The sequence below is a fragment of the Fusarium oxysporum genome, chromosome 14 (assembly GCF_000149955.1).
Source record: "Fusarium oxysporum f. sp. lycopersici 4287 chromosome 14, whole genome shotgun sequence".
In the NCBI taxonomy this organism is placed as follows: domain Eukaryota; kingdom Fungi; phylum Ascomycota; class Sordariomycetes; order Hypocreales; family Nectriaceae; genus Fusarium; species Fusarium oxysporum.
In genome coordinates this window covers 786,557-805,801 of record NC_030999.1, presented here as the reverse complement: position 1 = coordinate 805,801, position 19,245 = coordinate 786,557, and the positions used below count along the sequence as shown (strand labels likewise).

At 51.2% G+C, this 19,245-nt stretch overlaps 4 protein-coding genes across 4 annotated transcripts; all 4 read left to right on the top strand.

Moving 5' to 3' along the window:
* Positions 1–1,382: 1,382 nt before the first annotated feature.
* Positions 1,383–1,550, top strand: FOXG_21534 (uncharacterized protein; the record flags this gene model as incomplete). The annotated part of the gene is made up of 1 exon (XM_018401879.1): positions 1,383–1,550. One exon carries the CDS (start codon positions 1,383–1,385, stop codon positions 1,548–1,550), a length of 168 nt encoding a protein of 55 aa, XP_018253976.1.
* A 4,400-nt stretch (positions 1,551–5,950) lies between these two features.
* FOXG_14253 (uncharacterized protein) lies at positions 5,951–6,892 on the top strand (the record flags this gene model as incomplete). Its single annotated transcript, XM_018394330.1, has 3 exons — positions 5,951–5,987; positions 6,029–6,613; positions 6,666–6,892. The coding sequence occupies 3 exons, from the start codon at positions 5,951–5,953 to the stop codon at positions 6,890–6,892; spliced, it is 849 nt and encodes a 282-aa protein (XP_018253975.1).
* Positions 6,893–14,012: 7,120 nt separating this feature from the next.
* Positions 14,013–14,895, top strand: FOXG_14252 (uncharacterized protein; the record flags this gene model as incomplete). The annotated part of the gene is made up of 3 exons (XM_018394329.1): positions 14,013–14,036; positions 14,105–14,287; positions 14,345–14,895. 3 exons carry the CDS (start codon positions 14,013–14,015, stop codon positions 14,645–14,647), a joined length of 510 nt encoding a protein of 169 aa, XP_018253974.1. The 3' UTR covers positions 14,648–14,895.
* Positions 14,896–17,405: 2,510 nt separating this feature from the next.
* FOXG_14251 (uncharacterized protein) lies at positions 17,406–19,223 on the top strand (the record flags this gene model as incomplete). Its single annotated transcript, XM_018394328.1, has 1 exon — positions 17,406–19,223. One exon carries the CDS (start codon positions 17,406–17,408, stop codon positions 19,221–19,223), a length of 1,818 nt encoding a protein of 605 aa, XP_018253973.1.
* Positions 19,224–19,245: the final 22 nt, after the last annotated feature.

Sequence of the window (19,245 nt, the reverse complement as noted above, 5' to 3'; positions counted from 1 at the left end):
AAACCGAGAGTGGGTAACAGTGATTCAGGCGATCAATGCAGAAGGCCAAGCAATCCCGCCGTTCATTATAGGTGCGGGCCAGTATCACCTCGCCAACTGATGCCGAGAAAGCAACCTCCCGGGCAACTGGGCTATTGCGATGAGCGAAATGGCTGGACAGATAATGAGACAGGCCTCGAGTGGATAAAGCACTTTGACCGGTGTACAACTAAGGGATCAAAAAAATCGCTATCATTTTCTGATCCTCGACGGGCACGAAAAGTCACCACTCGGTCGACTTTGAGAGATATTGCAAGGCAAATAAAATCATCACGCTTTGTATGCCACCTCATTCGTCTCATCTGCTTCAGCCTCTTGATGTTGGATTCTTTGCAGTGCTAAAAAAAGGCGTATGGTCAAGAAATAGAGCATCTAATCCGATGCTCTATAACCCACATTTCCAAGACCGAGTTCTTTCCCTCCTTTTAGGCCGCTTTTAGCGCCACTTTACAGAAAGCAAGATCCGGGAAGGTTTTAGAGGAGCTGTAATTGCTTCCCTTGACCCAGAAACGGTGATCTCAAAGCTTGATTTGCAGCGATGGACTCCAACGCCTCCCGAGGAGGCTGCTGAATCATTGACCTCTTGGACTTCAAAGACCCCAACAACAGCAATTGAGGCCCAATCTCAGTCTGCATACCTCGAAAAGCGAATCAAAAGGCATAGCAGCAGCTCCCCAGAGTCAATAGTTGAAGCTTTAAAATCAAATACTAAAGCAACAAAGGCAGCTACGCATGAGGTTGTCCTGTTAAGGAGTGAGCTCCAAAACATTCGGGAAGCAAATGAGATACTAAGCCGGCGGCGGAATATGAAAAAAAAAAAACCAGACTGCAGAAGAGAGGGGTGAAGACAGTAGAGGAAGGAAGGCAAGCGATTGATCAGATGAATGTTGACGGGCAGGCAGTGGAAGAATCGTTGAGAAATAGTAGTCAGGGAAGGTCAACGCAAGCAAAGGAAATGCATTGTGGAGCATGCGGCAAGATGAGGCATAGCGCAAGAACATGTCAGATAGTTGTTTCAGTGTCTAAGGAAGAGTATAGCAGGTAGTTTCAATTTATTTAGAGGTTCGTTGTGTTTTTGTGACGATTTACATCTTGTGGATCGATGTTTGTTGAGACACTCGCTTGTCTGAGACACTCGCTTATCATGTACGTTAGTAAATAAGTAAGACCGGCAGACAAGAGGCTTTCTTCTAAATAAAGTTTAACCTTGAGTTAAGGCGAACTATTATCTGCCGTTCGTATTTATCTGCCGTCAGAGGAGAGGGGAGAAGGAGCCGATGACGTGGCAGGGTGGGTACGAAGTGGTGAAGGGGACTAACCAACTGGGAACCTTTGGCCTGGACATGGTTGTCCTTGTTGAAATGCATGGCTATGTAGGTGACTGGGAGGATGTCGTCGTTGGACTTGTGCTCAGCGAGCTTGGGCGCGACAGGGAGTTGAGTGTCGGTCAAGACTTGCAGCGGCGTGTCTGTGAGCTCTATATGCTCTGGGGTGAAGCTACGTTGTCGTGAGGCATGTCGGTATTAGAACCAGAGTCGACCGTGTCGACCAGCAGCCACAGAGCGATTGTATTGATATTCGAGGCGATTTGGATGGCCACGCGCACGCTCTTAGGCTATTCATTATCCTAAGGATCCTCATGACCTTGGTAGGTAGCACCATTGGATCGCTTGTAAAACAAAGATTACAAATGCGATCGAGAGCGGCAATGCCTTCAGAGAAGGCTCTGCCTAGCCCCCTCGATCCACCCTCTCGGACGCGGCAATCCATCTCACCCATAGCAGCTCCTAGCATTTTGACAAAAGCGACTAGGATCCCTGGAAAGCTGCCCGGAGTGAACTGTCTCAATATACCGCAGTATAGTTGCTTCTACTTGAGCAACGGTCGGTAACCACAACTACGAAAGGGCGGACCACTGGGCGCCCAAACAGTAATCTTCATAACCACCACCAAGCATACAGACCACATTTATTAGCACTTTTATAGACTTTAGCTCATTAGCTGTTAATAAAACTCCTTTAAGCCTTGCCCGCATTATCTATATCATTTAGGAAATACCATCGCCATAGTTGTCTCTTTACCTAGATAGATAACGCGGGTAAGGCTTATTACTGTAAAGCAGTTTTATCAATAGTCAGTGAGCTAGAGTCGTTAGCGACCGCTCGTCAAAGAGAAGCAATTATACTGTGGTATATTCAGACGGTTCTTTCCGGGCATCTTTCAAGGGGTCCTCGTCGCTTTTGTCGCGGTTATGGGTGAGATGGATTGCCGCTTCCGAGAGGGTGGGTCGAAGGGGTCAGGCAAATCAACTCGGGTTCTAACGCCGAAAAACCTTAAACAATGGAGCACAAAGTAAGAGCCGGATCCCGTGGCTAATAGTGGGACCGTTCGCTTCCTAAAAGGTCGCATTCTAGGCGGCAACGGACAGGTCCGATGCGCCACAGAACCTCATTCTACATCTGGACCCTGAACCTCTGAACTTTTGTCAGTGGAGCACGGATTAGCCCGCAGCTCCTACACCTACTTGGTTAAGTTGCCAAAAACGAGATCTCGCGCGCCCTCAACGGCGGCAAATAACACATCTGCTTCCAAATCCTTTCTTGTTAGATCCACTCATTTGTATCCTCCTTTGTGAACTTTTAAGCAGACGAAGGAAGGGCTTAATCCGCCGTTCAAATAAAGATACAGTCTCCTTACGATATGTCGGCTGAGGCTGGAAATACTTAAGGACCTGACCGTAGGGTACTGAGCTGCGTCCTGTTATCTTCCAGTATCTTTACTTGAAAAGTATATTGTTGACTGCGACACTACGCATAGAAAGACCATCGCAAACATGGGGCTTAACCCAACAGTCGAGCATGCTCCTACCCAGCCAGACGTCATATATCCGTCTCCAAACCGCCTGTTCCTTCGACCACGTCAATGCGATAACTGCCAGGCTGGGTCAAGACTGTCAAAACTGAACCATCCACTCTATTGTGATTTGGGTTTTTTTGACCTCTATCCCCCACATATTGATTCCACATGTGGTCCGCTCACGCGCCAGCTGATCACCGGTGCCCGGCAAGATCACGCCGCAGGTGATGGCACTCCAGCAGTCGGGAGTGGTAGAATTGGGTGCAGCGTATGTGCCGAATTCGTTGAGGCATGTGGCTTCGATTCATCACAAAGAACCTATAATCATCCATCTGAGGATAACATGGGTAATTGGATGTTCGAGGAAGCAGATATCACTGCATCAGTTGTACAGCCCCTCGACTCCTCAACTCTCAACGACACCGTAACAAGGTCTCCTCCACATCGACGGGCAGATTCGGATACCCTCGTGGACTGCGATTTACTTGATGGTGCACTTGAGGTGCTTGAGACGAGCGAACACGCAGGGCTTCAAGAATTGACGATTCATAACGGTCTCTCTCGGCGCCCGTATGAAGATTTTGAACTCTACGGATCATCAAATTGGTCGGATGATCTAGGTGGGCAATTTTTTGGAAGGACCTGGGTGACTCTACAAGACAAGGAATATAGCGAATTAACAAGTAATGAAGACGATAGGTGTTACTGTGGGTATTGTGAGATCGATATACATTTGGGGAACAGGGGGTTTGAGGGTCAGGTAGCAGGCTGCCAGCGGGAGAGAAAGTAGTGACATACTTGACGGACCCAGGGTCTGTATTCACAATCAGTGTGGTGTTTACTTGAGGACGAAGAAAGGATGCAAAGCAAATGCTAATAATGGGCTTTAAAGTTTAAAATAGCAATAGAAGGAATTCTAGATAGCGGAGCCTTTATGTTGTAATAGTAGGGTGTCTTAGGTTGGCCTGTTCAAGTCAAGGGGAAAGAGAGCGACAGTTGCGTCCCTTTAGGGGCGTTACTTTTAGTGAAAGCCGAGTGAATTCCCGGCCGGCACTTAGCTAACATGCCTGAGACCCCATTAATAACACTTTGATTCCTTCGGAGCTTCCGTACAAGGTCTCTTCGCTCGTGCACCATTCGTCCTCGGCTGTTGGCATTACACTTAGTGTACGTTCTTTATACTTTAACAAGGATTTTAGACTTTACTTGCTACTACACATGATATACTAGGCTGGGTGAACGTATTTACAGCACAGTTGGGTGGGACTATATTACAAAAGGAGAGAATAGTCGTTGCCTTGCCCACTCTTACATAAAATTGGTGTTACGATACGTACGTATGGTGTGACGACCATGTCTACAATATCTGATATTCAGGCTGCTTTCAGGAGATTATCTCAGCGCAATTTCATCTCGTCATCGCAAGTGTCGTCTAAAGTTCCTCCGATGTTCGACTAGAAAGCCCTCCGAGAGGAGCAGGGGTTGTGTCTGTGCGTACTGCATAGGCAGATATAGGTGTGTATGCATGAGTCTTGTTCACAGCGGACGTAGAGGGTAGACATACATTCTTTCCCCGCTGTGAGATTTAAATGAACACTTTGGCTTTGTCCGTATTTGGAGAACTAGGAAGAAACAAGATTAAACCTTCCTATTCAAACCGATGCCCATGTTCGAGGTGATCTGGCCGGCAACGTATTCTCGCGCGATAAGTTGGATGCTCGTGCTTAGGCAAACAATCGATGGTCTGATCCTACAAGCGCGCCAACTAATACAGCCAAAGAAAACACTACAAGATAGCTGATGGAGAGAACGGACCGAACCTGCCACGTCGTATTGACGTCTTCTAGTAAAGCCTCGGCTCGGTAGTTGGGAGTGCAAGGATTGTTTGATGGAATGAATGAATGAATTTATTCCGCCCGGGAGGATACGCCTCATTGGGCCCACAACGTTAACGTTTGATGGTAGTGAGAATGGCAAACATGCGCCGCAAACATCCCTCAACTGGTAACCTTTCAATTTAATCGAGTAATTATCAACCATTAGCCATGTCAGACTCAAATCCTGAGGCCAGAACCCTTCTTGCTCTACACGCCCTTCAAAATGATGAAAAAACTAGGTGTCCGACGTGCCGCAACAATATAAAAGATTAATAAGCTACGGCTACGTCGCCGGCAGAAGGGTATTCAATGTCGACACGACTGGGTCCCGAAATCGCGTCGGCTAACGAATCTAGAGGAACGGATTATAGTTCAGTTCATTCTTGGCCTAGATTCCCCAGGGTTTGTCTCAACAAGGCCTTACCTGTCCCTGTCAACGGAGGTCAAAATCTCCCAGAGCTCGCGTGGCCAAGCAGAAAAGACGCCTGAGAGGGGTGTGCATGCTTTGTCTAACAACCTTACAGCTCGCTCTTCTTCCATTCTGAGCCAGGGAGAAGAGTTGGATGAGATGAGAATGTTGAGACGGTATGACTGAGATGGTCCGATCTGCTGGTGGCTAGGATGTGGATACTATGTAAGGAGCTGTGCTCTTTTCAGACACATGCAACTTAGAACTAACAACAATACAATCAACCCATTTTTACTTCAACAGAGAAATCAGTCTTCTCAGTTGGCTTCCCCGTGATCAGGCACTGTGAAATCCTGAGAACATAAAATCCTCCGCGGGGTTCGATCGGGACAAGTGAAGAGGCCAGGCGAAGACGTGTCAGTCGAGAGGATGTAAAATGTGAGTTGCTATGTGACCCTCATGAGCGCATTTGAGTTGGCGTGACTGGGATTGCGGTAGGAGAAGTCATTGACCTCCTGAAAGAGGCCCTGTTCATCCGGCACGGCCGGGAACCTTTGCGACTGGATTCCAGCGGAAGGTTTAGCTGAAAAGCCGCCGCGATGAATACGCGTCAATAGTACGGCAGTTTGCAAAGCTTAATGTGTCAAAAATCAAAACCTACCTTTTTGGGCCATCGCCTTAAACTACTCATGTCTCCACAGGCAACAGGACAAATGCTTGAAGCTGGCTTCCTCAAAATCTATAAAGCTCACCTTCCTCTCCCCCTTCAATGCTGCTCAAGCTCAAGCCTCTGCTCATTCATACAGGTTACATTTACACTTTTCAAAATACTCTCCAAGCCTACCAGCCTGTCATCATGGTCGCCATCACTCTCTGAAAGTCTTGGCGGGTGTCGCCGCCTTTCTGGCCATTGTCAATGCATCGCCTGCCAAAATCGTACCTTCTGATGAAAGCGATTCCATTCCACAAGAATTCATCGACGGAGTTCTTGCTTATTTCAAAGCTCAGCCTGTAAATGGAACGTCCAAGCGAGACGTGGAAAACGCTCTCCATAAGCGAGTTCCAGCCGAACACGGCTGCAACCATGACGATCATTGGTTCATGCGTTCTTGTCTGAGCGATGTAGGTCCGAGGCAATTCCAAGACCGGTGTCAGGATGAGCATGGAAATCCCTACGACGTGGATGGAATTTGTCTAGAGTTTACGTACTGCTCCGCGGTCATCGAACAGGAAAACGGGCACGAGATTCACGACATAATTTGTATACCAGCCACGCCTCCAAAGGAGGACAATGTGCGAACCAATGGTAAAAAGGGTCAATATGGCTATAGGACTGTCGAGGCAGTCAGCCAGCGGGGAGTGACCGAGTTGGAAAAGTCCATTCGTCTGCAGGAAGACATCCCAGGCGCTAGTGTGTCTGGTCACGTCCGGAGTAAGTGTATTCCGCCTCTATGGAATCCATGTCTACACTGACACGAATCAAGGCACCGATAGGACGTTTATTATCAACCCAGCTAACACGCTGACGGCTAATCTACATGGCTTCCAATTGAACGTCTGCAAGGAAGAGAAGGGCGACAAGCACTATGATTCACGTATTTGCAAGCCTACCCGCCGAGTCAACTTGAAGAAAGGCAACACAATCGACTTTACATTCGGACTTACGAGTGAGCAGAGCGGCATTCTGTTCTATGGTATCTTGAGCTCTTGAAACAGGTTCAAGTCGAGGCTTTGCAGCGACGAAGGACTAAAAAAAATTAATGGCTGGTGGCCCACTTTCAACAAGGCAGCCACGGGAGACTTGAGATCAGGCTTGCTAATCAATCAACGGGTTTCAATATTGAATGCAATATTGATTCAATTCAATTCAATTCAATCCTGCTTTTCGGATTACATAAGTCAATGCAATTCAATGGCGCCCCATAGGTTCACGGGTACCCGTGATTCTATTAATTTCACGGGTCCCGTAAAAATGACTAAGCACAGTAAGACGGCTGTGACTCGACCATCTGAGCCGAATTGCATCCGGCTCCAAAACCATTGCTCATCAAGCTGATTAGCAAGTGCGTGGATAGTGGTTTGTCCTTCGCAAAGTTTGCGTCGAGTTGCTGCTAAGCAGTTGTAAACATCTTGCTGGGTTGCCGCGGAATTACAGTATTGGCGCAGGTATGTTCTAATGTGTCTAGGTGCAATTCCTGCATTGGCGAGCCTTTCAAGTTGAGTTTGGTCCTCCTCAGGTAGTTTACGGTGTATTGGGTGAGCCGACAGATGCTGACTGGGAGGGCGATTGTGAAGAGAGAAGCGGGTATCCGGCCGGTGTGGTAATGTCCAGCGCTGCCGTCAGATCAGATTAACAATCAGATATATCAATCAAATCAATCAATTCATATCAGATATGGAATTTTGCCAGATCAATCAATTCAAATACAACGTCTGTACATCTGATATATCTGAATGGAGAGCAGCTACCCTAGATACACCGGATTATCCGTATGTTCCGGCTCCGCACACACCTTCCTTTGTCATCACACTTTCTTGGCATACAAATGTTAAGAAAGTGGCCCTGTCTACACGTAAATCCTTAACAAGTGCACAACAAACATCCCAATCTGCGCTTTGCGCAGTCGCAAGCCGCGGCGATGGCTTCGTCTTCGACGATCCCGCCCGCTGCCTTGGATCCCTTCGATCTGGGGATCCACACTCCCATCAACCTGAACCGGGGAGCCCGTGCAGCCCTCTTACAGAACAGTCCGGTAGTCGTCAACGGCACTATTGGTGTTTCACCTGCTCCCGGCCGAATGGCTCAGACACCATCCTCACCACTCAACGCCGCCGCCACCACCACAGCTACTGAAGGAGCTGAGCGTGCCAGTCCCGTATCCACTTTTGAACAACGACCAATCTCTATCGTTGAATCAGCCAACGATCTCGCGCGAGAACACGCGGAAGAGTACAACACCAAGCTGATGGTGTTCCGGGCCTTCTGTACTAAGTTTGAAGAAGCGGCCCAGCAATTCGTCACCGGACCGCAACGACGCTTCGCTCAGCATTTTGCCAATGATTTCCTCGGTTTTTGGAAACGAGAGCTCTCCTGCTCCGGACCTGTGACCCCCAAGCCTACATACAGCAGCGTGGCCGCTGCCGCGCCTCCCACTGGCCATGACCGTCTGACCTACAGACAACAACAACAACATAAAAGCCGACAAACAGATCCACCTCATCGCCAAGGGCAACAGACGACCATCGCCCCACCCCGACAAGACCTCCGCGTCTTTATCCGTCTAGAAGCCGGAGCTCCGGCCAGGGCCCACAGTAGCTATGCCATCCGGACTCTGATTCGGGAGAAGCTCGGCGCTGTCTCAGACAAGATCCGGCAGGTGTTCCAGGTCAGATCGGGATGGGCCGTTCTGGCTGCCGACTCGGCAACACGCGACTTTCTGGTAGAAAAGCAAGCTGAGTGGGCCGCTGAACTGGGAGCTACAGCAGTAGAAACGAACAAAGAATGGTTCACCTATGTGGTCTCAGACGTTCCTACAAGACTGTCTGGCTTTTACGGAAATGAGGTGGATAGTGACAGCGTCGTCAGCGACGAGATAGAAATCCAGACGGGGCTCAAGCCCATTGACGTACGTACCGGAAGACAATTCTCGGATAACCCCTTGACCAAGGCCCTACTTGTGTCCTTTCTGAAGCCTACAAAAAGATTCTGGTCTCTTTTCGGCAGTAGCGCAGCTAGACTTGTTGACAAAACCGACCGACCTAGACAATGTGAGAAGTGCCGGGGCCACCATTTTGCCCGCAACTGTCACAGACAGCCAGTCTGCCAACGTTGTGGCAAGACTGGCCACATTGTAGACGACTGCGCTGCATGGGAACAGTGCATCAACTGCTTAGGCTCCCACGAGGCCAGCCTTCGTAAGTGCCCAGCACGGCCGAAGAGAGTACGCGGCATCCTTCGCCGACTTACTAAAGAACAACGAGAGCATATCCGGATGGTTGGCGCGGAGACATACCGACAACGGCACTTAAATCCACAGCCAGAGTCGCTTACGGAAATCCAACAAAGCACAACTGAGTTGCCAAGGGATGATATCGCATTATATCAACAGTCGAACGCTCGCACCCCGAGTCCGGCTGCGTCAGGGGCACCCTCGTGCATCATGGTGGCTACCGCCCCTAGGACGGGCTATGAGGCAGAGGAGGAGCCTGAACATCCCAGGCCAGGCTCACCGCGTAAGCGTCGAATAATACTCATCAACCGATCTCATGACCAGGAATAGGTACTCGCAGACACAAAAGAACGACAAGAAGCTGCTTAAGGTCTTCCAGGCCAACGTCGGCAAGATCCCTCCGGCCCACGACTGCGCCCTGGCGCTGGCCGACTCGGAACAATATGACGTTGTGCTCTTGCAAGAGCCGTGGACGGCTCACACAGAGACCCGCACTTTAACTAAGACTCACCCTGCATACGACACATTTACGCCGGTCGACATGTGGAACAGCAACGACACTCGGCCTAGAGTGATGACATATGTCCGACGAGACCCAAGACTTCTTGCTGACCAGATTCGGCCTTTTCAGACTCGTGATATCCTTTGGCTCACAATCAACGACCTGACGATCGTCAACTTCTATCGTCAGAACGACGAGAGGGACGCCCTAGACACGCTATTTCAATGGTCTGTCCCGGAACGTTGCCTCGTAGCTAGCGATTTCAATGCCAGACATTGTAGCTGGCAAACAGGCCAAACTACGAACCGGGGCCAAGAGATAGCAGGATGGGTGTCTGAGAATGACCTCAGCCTTCTCAACACTTTAGACATCCCAGCAAACCCGTACGGCAACACAATCGATCTTGCCTTTACTAACCTACCACTTGCTGAAGCTATCGTCGAGGACCATCTCGCCACCAGCTCTGACCACTTCACGCTCAGCCTGACTTTCCCAGACGTCAGATCGACTCCGATGCAGCCAGGCAAGATTCGAGTGACGACGGAAGACGAGCTCAAACGATTCGTCGAGATCGTAGAGCTTGGCGCCACAGGAATACCCCTGACAGATTCGACCCCCGAGGAGCTGGACGAGCTTGCCTCTTCACTTGTGAGTCTACTAACATCAGCAGCAAAAGCGTCTGGGAGGCCCGCACGGAAAGGCGGACGTCCGGCTCCCTGGTGGACGGAGGAGTGCGCCAACGCCGCGGCTGCTTTTCGAGCCATCAGAAGAAGCTACCTGCTCGGCTTCAACCAGGATGTTCAGATCGCCAAAAGAGGCTTTCATCGTGTGGTCCGTCGGGCCAAGAGGCGCTATTGGCGTAACCTCATCGATGGCTTCTCCAGCAGTAGCGATGTTTTCAAAGCTGTCCGGTGGCTAAAGTCCCCAGGAGCCTTCCAGCCGCCACCTCTACAGGTCGATAACGTCGTGTACGAAAGCCAGATGGATAAAGCCAACGCACTCCGACAGGCCACGCTTGAACGAAGAACTGCGGAGGACGACATCGCAAACGCATGGACGCCAGTATTCCCACCTAGATCGATCCCATTCTCTCCCGAAATCTCTCTGGAGGAGGCGCAATATGCGACTTGTCACACAGGCAATACATCCCCAGGGTCAGACAATATCACAGTCAAACTTCTTGAAGCAGTATGGCATACCATCGGTACACACGTCCGTCGTCTCTTCGAAGGATGCCTTACCATAGGCCATCATCCAAAACCATTCAAGGAGGCCGAGGTGGTCATGATCGCGAAACCGGGACGCAGAGACCTCACAGAGCCGCGAGCATGGCGACCCATCTCACTGCTCTCCTGTCTTGGTAAGGGACTAGAACGACTGATCGCGCGCCGCCTAGCCTGGGCAGCCGTTCACTACAGCGTCCTTCATCCGCAGCAAGCTGGGGCGCTCCCCAAGAGGTCTGCAACAGACTTGGTAACTGCTCTGGTCCATGATATTGAAGAAGCGTTTGCACGCAAGAAGGTGGCGACTCTAGTCACAATGGACGTCCAAGGTGCTTTCGACACTGTCATGCGCAACAGGCTCGTCCTGCGTCTTCGTGAGCAAGGCTGGCCTAATCATCTGGCTCGCTGGGCCGGCTCCTTCATGGGCGACCGGTCGGCGCGTGTCAGGTACCAAGACACAGTCACGCCCTCTTCTCCCCTTCAGTGCGGCCTCCCTCAGGGGTCGCCGGCATCGCCAATACTCTTTCTGCTCTACACTGAGCCTATTTACCGACTGGGCAACCCGCGAGGTCGTTTCGGCTATGCAGATGACACGGCCATCCTGTCCGTAGGCGACACAGTAGACGAGACTACTGCTATGGCATCTAGCTCCATCGCCGAGATGGTGCGATGGGGCGCAGCGAACGGCGTTTCCTTTGACACGAAGAAGACCGAAGTCATGCACTTCTCTCGTAGCAAGCTCAGTACTGCTCCAGCAGTACGCCACGACGATGTAGAGAAGCACCCCGAATCAGCTCTGCGCTGGCTTGGCATCTGGCTGGACAGCAGACTATCGTTCCGAGTTCATGTCGAGAAGTGGGCGGCTAAAGCGAAGGCAGTGGCCTACCATCTACGGGGCCTCACTAACACGATACACGGCCCTCTACCGAGCGCCGTTCGAAGTGCCGTCAGAGCATGTGTCGAGCCAGTACTGCTTCACGGCTCGGAGGCATGGTACCCGGGCAGGTCCAGGCCACGTTGGAACCAGCCCACGAAGGACCTACCATCTAGCAATCAGCACCTCGTACAAATAATGACCAAGGCCATGAACCAGGCGATGAGAGCCATACTACCTGTCTGGAAGACGACACCTATCGCCATCCTACAAAGAGAAAGCGGTATACCACCAGTCGATCAACTGCTCGAAGCAAGGCGACTTAGATTCTCCGCACGACTCAAATCGTTGGATGAAGCTCACCCTCTGGCGGGCCGAACGCGCCCGCCACGCCGGCCTCACCAACCTACTTACCATAACCTCATCAAGCGAAGATATCAAATACAGACAGAAAGCGTCTTCAGGACACGTCTTCGACGCACAGACGAACTCTTGGCATCCTGTACGCGGCCTAAACTCGTTCAGCGATACTTCCATAAAGAACAGATACCTCCGCTCCAGATAGCATCGAAAGAGAAATCGGCCGACGCCTTCCTCCGCTGGGTCGGGTCTCTCGACTCGCTCACCTTGGTTGTGTACTCCGATGGCTCCTTGTCCTCAGAAGGGGTGGCCAGCTACGGCTTTACCATTCACCGGAACAATGTCCCAATCTTTGACGGATCGGGTCGCCTTGGACCTGCTGAGGTCTTCGACGCTGAAGCTACCGGGGCATTGGAGGGCCTGAAGGCTGCTCTAAACCTGCGAGATGCAGCACAGCACATCTTCATCTGCCTAGATAACCTCGCAGCCGCCGCGTGCCTGCGAGGTACACCCTCTGACTCCTCCCAACACGTCTTCCTTGAGTTCCAGGCTCTGGCAACATCGCATGGAGCCGTCCAGGTGCTTTGGGTGCCAGGACACTCCGATATCCCCGGCAACGAACAGGCCGACATACTGGCAAAAGCAGCATCAGCACTGCCCGAGCCCAAAGATGCTCAACCGACGCTGGCTCACCTACGAAGAATCGCAAGACAGAAACTGAAAGAAGCATTCGAGGCATGGTGGTCCACGTCCGCTCCCGAGCAGTACAAGAGACTCAAACTCAAGGCGACCACAGGCTGCCCGTCGGAGCTGTCACTCCCGCGAGCAGCCTTGCACCATCTGCTGGCAGCGAGATCCCTCCACGGGGATTTCGCCGCATATCACGAGAGATTCGACCATAGCGATGCACGCTTGGTCTGCTCGTGCAACCGACGCAAAGCACCGGATCACATCTTCTATTGCAGAAAAGTACCGCCGCGTCATCGGATGAGGCTTGCACCCTCACCGAATGCAGCAATCAATCTAGCAACAGGGAGAGCTTTTACCAAATTCGTCGACCTTTCCAAGGACAGCGCGTTCTTTGGAAAGATTTGCCCTCGTTATTAGGCGACCGCGACTGGAGAAGCACTCGCGACTCTCTTCCTTTCTTTATCTTCCACACATTTCTTTTGTTACCTTTTCTTCCTCTCTCATATGCTCACGGCCAGACGAAGGGCGCCACCACGCCCTCCATCTGGCCGGGACCACCTTGAGGTAGTCTCGAGCTGCCGCACACACACAGACTGGTCTCAACTCTCCTGATATCAGGCCAAAAGCGGCTGCGATATGCCAGCTCCGCCCTTGCCGTCCCGCTGACGGGTAACAGGCCCGATAGGATGCGCCATTTGTGCCGATGATATGCTGGATAGAGTGCGGTCTACTGACGCGTTTGCAGAAATCGGATACCGAGCGGAAGACTAATTTCGCGTTGCGAATGACTAATCCTTTGTAGCCAATAGCATTTCTGTAAATAGCGTGTAGATAGATTCCGACTTCTCTAGCCCAGCACGTCCTGTGCCCCAGTAGGGGACTTTCGGGGCCGATGGCCCCCCGGACGAAAAATATACATACATACATACAGGGTCCAGCGTCAGTAGTTTATTATTGTAGTTTTATCGAGAATGCCCTAAAATGGACTAAATGTGGCGGATGCCTAGTGTACTACAGACGCTAGTATGATTCCTGCCCTTCGTAGTCACTAACAGCATTTAGATGGGTATTACTGATCCCAAGTGAATTTAGACTCCATACACGACCGGACAAACTGAAGAGGATAATAAATCGGGCTGGCTCTTATAAGAGGCAAATGACTGTAAGTCTATTGTAATACGGGTCTTCGAAGCCCGGGCACCGAAATACCTAGATTCTGTTATGACTGAGACATGGCGGGGTTGATTTCGGGCTTAGTCCGTTTTGGGACATTCTCAAAAAAACTACAATAAACTACTGACGCTGGCCCCGCACCACCTTGTAGTATCCAACAGCGGCAGAAATGTGCCGCCGCCAAGAGCTCAAGGGCCTGGCCACTAGATCGGCGATTAAAAGTCCGTTTTGGCAGTTGTTGTGCCACGTGATGTGGGTTCAATGCAGAGCAGACTTTGTCGATCGCAACTACCGATGTAACCTCAGCGCTGAGCGGACTACACTAGGTTTGGAAGTATAGGAGCCTGGAGAAGCCGATTTGGCAAGCCGCTGACCGCGACGATGATTGCAGATTCAAGACGTTTGGTGGAGGCTGGTTGTGTCCAATGGCAAGCTTGCTCTGAGACCAGCGAGACTAAGGAAGCAGCCGGCCAAGGCGAAGCCGTGCAAGGACACGAAGCCAGCACCGAGGGTGACCGGACGTCGAGGTCGTGACAACGTTTGTACTGATGAGCCCGCGATTGGATTCCGAAATGATGCCTCACTCGACGCTTGTGCGGATAATGCTGTTCGCGGTGTTGACAGTATCGACGGCCATCTCAGCGACAACGGCAACGGCAACGGCAATGGCAACGGCATAGGTGATGACCCATAACCATGGTTAGGGAGGCGGTCGCCGTTGTCGTGAGGTTCGCCATCGACTGCTGTCTCAGGTTGGCCCGACAGTTCGAAACATACCACAACGGCGGTAGAGAACGGACTGCAGCCGGGTCATATTGCTGGAAATCAGTTGTTAGCGATCATCATTACAGCAGTGACTCAGATGAATGGTTACGAGGATGCTGGACCAGACGTGAACACCAATACTTTCACCTGCTCTTTGTTGCACTTCTTTCTCCTCTCTTTTTCTTTCATTCATTGAAGAATCGAGATGAAGAGTAGAGAAGGCCTAGCAAGATAGGTCTTGTTGTCTTGAGAGAAAAGACGACATGATGCATAGAAGAAAAAGAAAAAGAATAGGTCGAATAGGATTATTTATTCATTTACTTATTTATCTGGGTAAAACTAATGCAACTGTGGTTATTCCATGCTGCGACCCCTTCAACGAACAATGGCTTGTCGCCATCCAGACGCCCGCCGGCTGGCTCAGGTCGAGTCTATTGGATCCCATGACTTGCGGAGGATACCTCGTTCATAATCAGCTTCATAACATGAAAATGGCCTTTCCGGATAAGCTTGCAGCATTGATAGTCGCAGTGCGACTTTGTGGAATAGTTCTTCAAGTTGCGTTACATGTTGTCGCCAGGCCTGATCTTCACGGCCTGACGAAGCAAGACAATTGGGAAAGACGAGCTGTCGCCCGCATGCCATCGACTCCCAAAATCGGCTTTTTTGATGGAACTGGACAAGATGGGACGACAAGCCAGATAGTGCCCGGTTACTTGCTGTTGTGTTTGATTGGTGACATCATCCCGAACGACATCAAGAGTCAAAAGTCCAAAAAAGCGCAAATATGATTAAAGTGGCTAGACGAGTAGAAGCGGCCAAATTGGGCTCCGTCTGCTATGTGTCAATTAGGTAGCCAAGTGCACGTGAACACCAAGTTCCAAAAGTCGAAAAATCGCCGTCATACGGCGTTTTCTGGAGCCGACCGGGGCCTGTCGCACAAAACGTACAAAACCATTCTATTTGCGCTCAAGTCGATTTTATCTTGGGATCTAACTCATAGCTGCGAGAAATCAAGCCTTGACACAATGAGCACCCATGACCTGGCGCAGACTCACTGCAATACTATGCAACATGCCACAAAACAGCTTGAGCATCCGAGGCTCAATACTACCTCATCGCAGAAGAAACGGACTGCTCGTCCTGCGCGACGTGTAAGGCCGCGGAGAGGCCAGAAGCGGAATCCCGGCAAACGCTTCAGCATGAGAGAGGCTTTCATTGACGGAAGCACCCTGCTCCGAGAAGCGGCCAGGCTTGCGAAGTTCGACGGCATTTCTCTAGACTTGTGCTTTTGGGACCCGGGCTGCTCGTCATGGGTTGGCGTGGAGCCTCGACCTTCTGGCGCGATACGCCGCAGTATTAGAGAGGTACGTCCTGGTGGTGGCCGCTTTACCAAAAACTACCCAATGACTGACTATGTCCTAAAGTTCGAGGATGGGAGAGCGACATTCCAAAAATCGTTGCGCTCTCTAGATGCGAGTTTATACAAAAAACGTCCAAGCATATCGTGTCCCTTGACGGTTCAAATGTTTCGACCCTATCAAGGAACAATGGCTTGTCACCATCGGGGCGCCTGCCGGCTGGCTCATGGATTCTCGGGATTGGGAACGCGCAGTGAGTATAGACCTGAAGTAAAACACCAAACCTCGCAGCTGCTTACGAAGCCTGAATAGTGTGACAGTCGCTTGCACTATGAAGCAAGATGGGAAGTGCGACGCGATCGGGAGGTGGCCGATCCAATCTCGACTAGTTCTCAAGGTGTAGCGAGGAAGGTAGAGAGGGAGGGAGAGAGGGAGGGAGAGAGGGAGGGTAGAGAGGGAGGGAGAGAGAGGGAGGGAGGGAGAGGGAGAGAGAGAGAGGGAGAGAGAGGGGGAGAGAGGAAGGGAGAGAGAGAAGGAGGAAACACCACTAAATCTTGACGGGTGATTCGACGAGCAGATCTATGTGATGGTTCGGACACCTTTGAGTCTAGCTTTTAGACTGTACCTACAACTGCGAACAACACATCTCACCAACACATGAAATTGGCCGACATCGTGTGCAATCACCAATAAGCTGGTGCGTTGTCAACCAAAACATATTTTCGCATCTTCTTTACAGTAGAAGAACGAATATTGACAAGCAAGCAATCGTGATCCGAATGATTACTACATGTGCACACGTACGGTAGAGACACGGAGTGTGAAAACGACGTGACAACAACCTTTCCTGTCTGTTTCAGGGTCGAGAGCGTGTTTGGATCGATGCCCCTACCACAGAGATGTACCGCTCGATCGGGCTGCCGGGCATCCCATCGTAGCAAGACAACTTAACTCGGACGCATCTATGGACGGGGGCCAACTGCTACTGGTGCTTGTCAGAGCTACTGTGCCAAGAGTAACACAAATTTCGGCCAATTTTGTCTGCACTCTTTCTTCCGATGTTACAGGAGTCCCTGTGGTCTTACGGCCTAAAGTATGCGTGAGTAGTTCCTCTCGATATCGATGACCGAGATCCAATTTTGAACAGCTTCAATAACCACCGTAGATCTGGTTGGGCGTACGTGAATGGTGACGCGAGAGCTGTGCGTATAGTTGTATAAGATGAAGTCAAGACATCTCAATGGCATAAATTCGAATATGGGAAGAATAAGCCTATACAAGAACCACACGTCCATCTCACCTGTTGACAAACAAAGGAACCAAGCCATGCCATCGCTTGACCAAGAAGAGATGACGTGCGCCACAGGTCATCAAGATTTTGGTCATCACCAAGCGCCCAACCATCAACGAACATCAGTTATCAAATGCGACATTCTCATCATAGGTGCTGGCGCTGCCGGCTTAGCAGCAGCGGCCGCGGCGCATGATCCAGGGCTCAGAGTCATCCTCGCTGAGAAGGAAGATCACGTTGGCGGCACGACTTTCAGGTCCGGTGGCTGCATGTGGATGCCCAACAATTTCCTCATGCAGGGAACTGGCATCCAAGATAGCAAAGAACAAGCCGCCCGCTACATCAATGCTGTGGCGAAACTTACATGCTCAAGTCTTGAGGAACAAGCCTTCCATGGGCGCCTACGTGATGAGCGTCTCGACGCATTTTTGACGCAGGGACCCGAGATGATGAAATACTTCAGAGACCAAGGCTTCCGATGGATGGCCAAACCATCCCAGTTTCCAGACTATCACCCGCACATCGAAGGTGCGGTCCACCATGGTCGCACCTTGGACCCCGCGGTTTTTGATGCGGCAAGCCTAGGTCACTACCAGAAATACCTTCCAAAACCAGATGGCGCACCCGTGATCCCCCGATTCGAGGACTTTCGAGTCTTGACAAGGCTGCGTTCCTCGGGGCAGTGTCGTGCAGAAGTTTCGGCTCTTCCAAAGGGAATGTCGAGGCCTGTGTCGATGGGTCGATCGCTGATCGCTCAGCTCCTCAAGGTGTGCAAGGAACACGACAATGTGGAAATCTGGACTGGATGGGAGCTGAGTGAGCTCTTGCTATCTGGACATGATGATGGTGTAATAGGAGCAAAGGTTCAACGCAGAGGTAGTGGCGAATCTGTCGACATCCACGCATCGCTGGGTGTGATCTTAACCACAGGAGGTTTCTCACAGAACCAGGAGATGAGAGATGCATACCTTACGGGTACAGCCACGAGCGAAGCAACTTCAGGTATGCCGACCAAGGCGGAATGGAGCCTTGCATCTGACGGAGACGCCGGCATCGCGCTGCGAGCCGGCCAAAGGATCGGTGCTGGTAGTGCACAGCTCGGCCAAGTCTGGGGCATCCCCACCATGATCGATCCTAGGACAGGGAAAGTGACGGAGGCCATGTTTGCCATATCCAAGCCGTTCTCTATAGTAGTCGATGGCTGTGGCCGCCGCTTCTTCTCCGAGTCTCAGCCCTACGGTGAGGCCGTTAGGTCCATGTATGAGAGAGCGAATGAGGACGTAGAAGCGGCCACCTTCTGGCTTGTCTTTGATCGGAGATACAGAAGAAGATATCCCATTGGGAGCCTCAAGAGCACCTGGCAGATTGACCAGGCTGTCGAACAAGGCTTGCTCTTGCGCTCGGATACTATTGACGGCCTAGCTGAGCAGATGCATGTGCCGAGCCGCAATCTGCAGACGACGGTGGACGAGTGGAATGAAATGTGTGATCAAGGTCGAGATGGGTATTTTCATAGGGGCGAGGACAAGTACCAGCAGTTCATCGGTGATCCAACTGTGGTGCCGAACCCATGCATAGGCCCTGTCCAGGAAAGCCCCTTTTATGGCATCAGAATCTTTCCCGGTGATGCTGGCACGAGAGGCGGTCCTCAGACTGACCAGTTCGCAAGAGTACTGAGGGCAGATGGAAGCGTGATCTCGGGTTTGTTTGCTGGAGGTAACGCATCAGTTGCGCTACTTGGAACTCAGGGCGCGGGAACGACACTCGCTCCTGCGATGACCGAGGGTTTTATCGCGGTTAAATATATGCAGCATCTAGCTCGTGGCAGCGGCGTAATCGTCGAGGATCGGTAAAAAGAGGCAGTCCAAGAAAGTG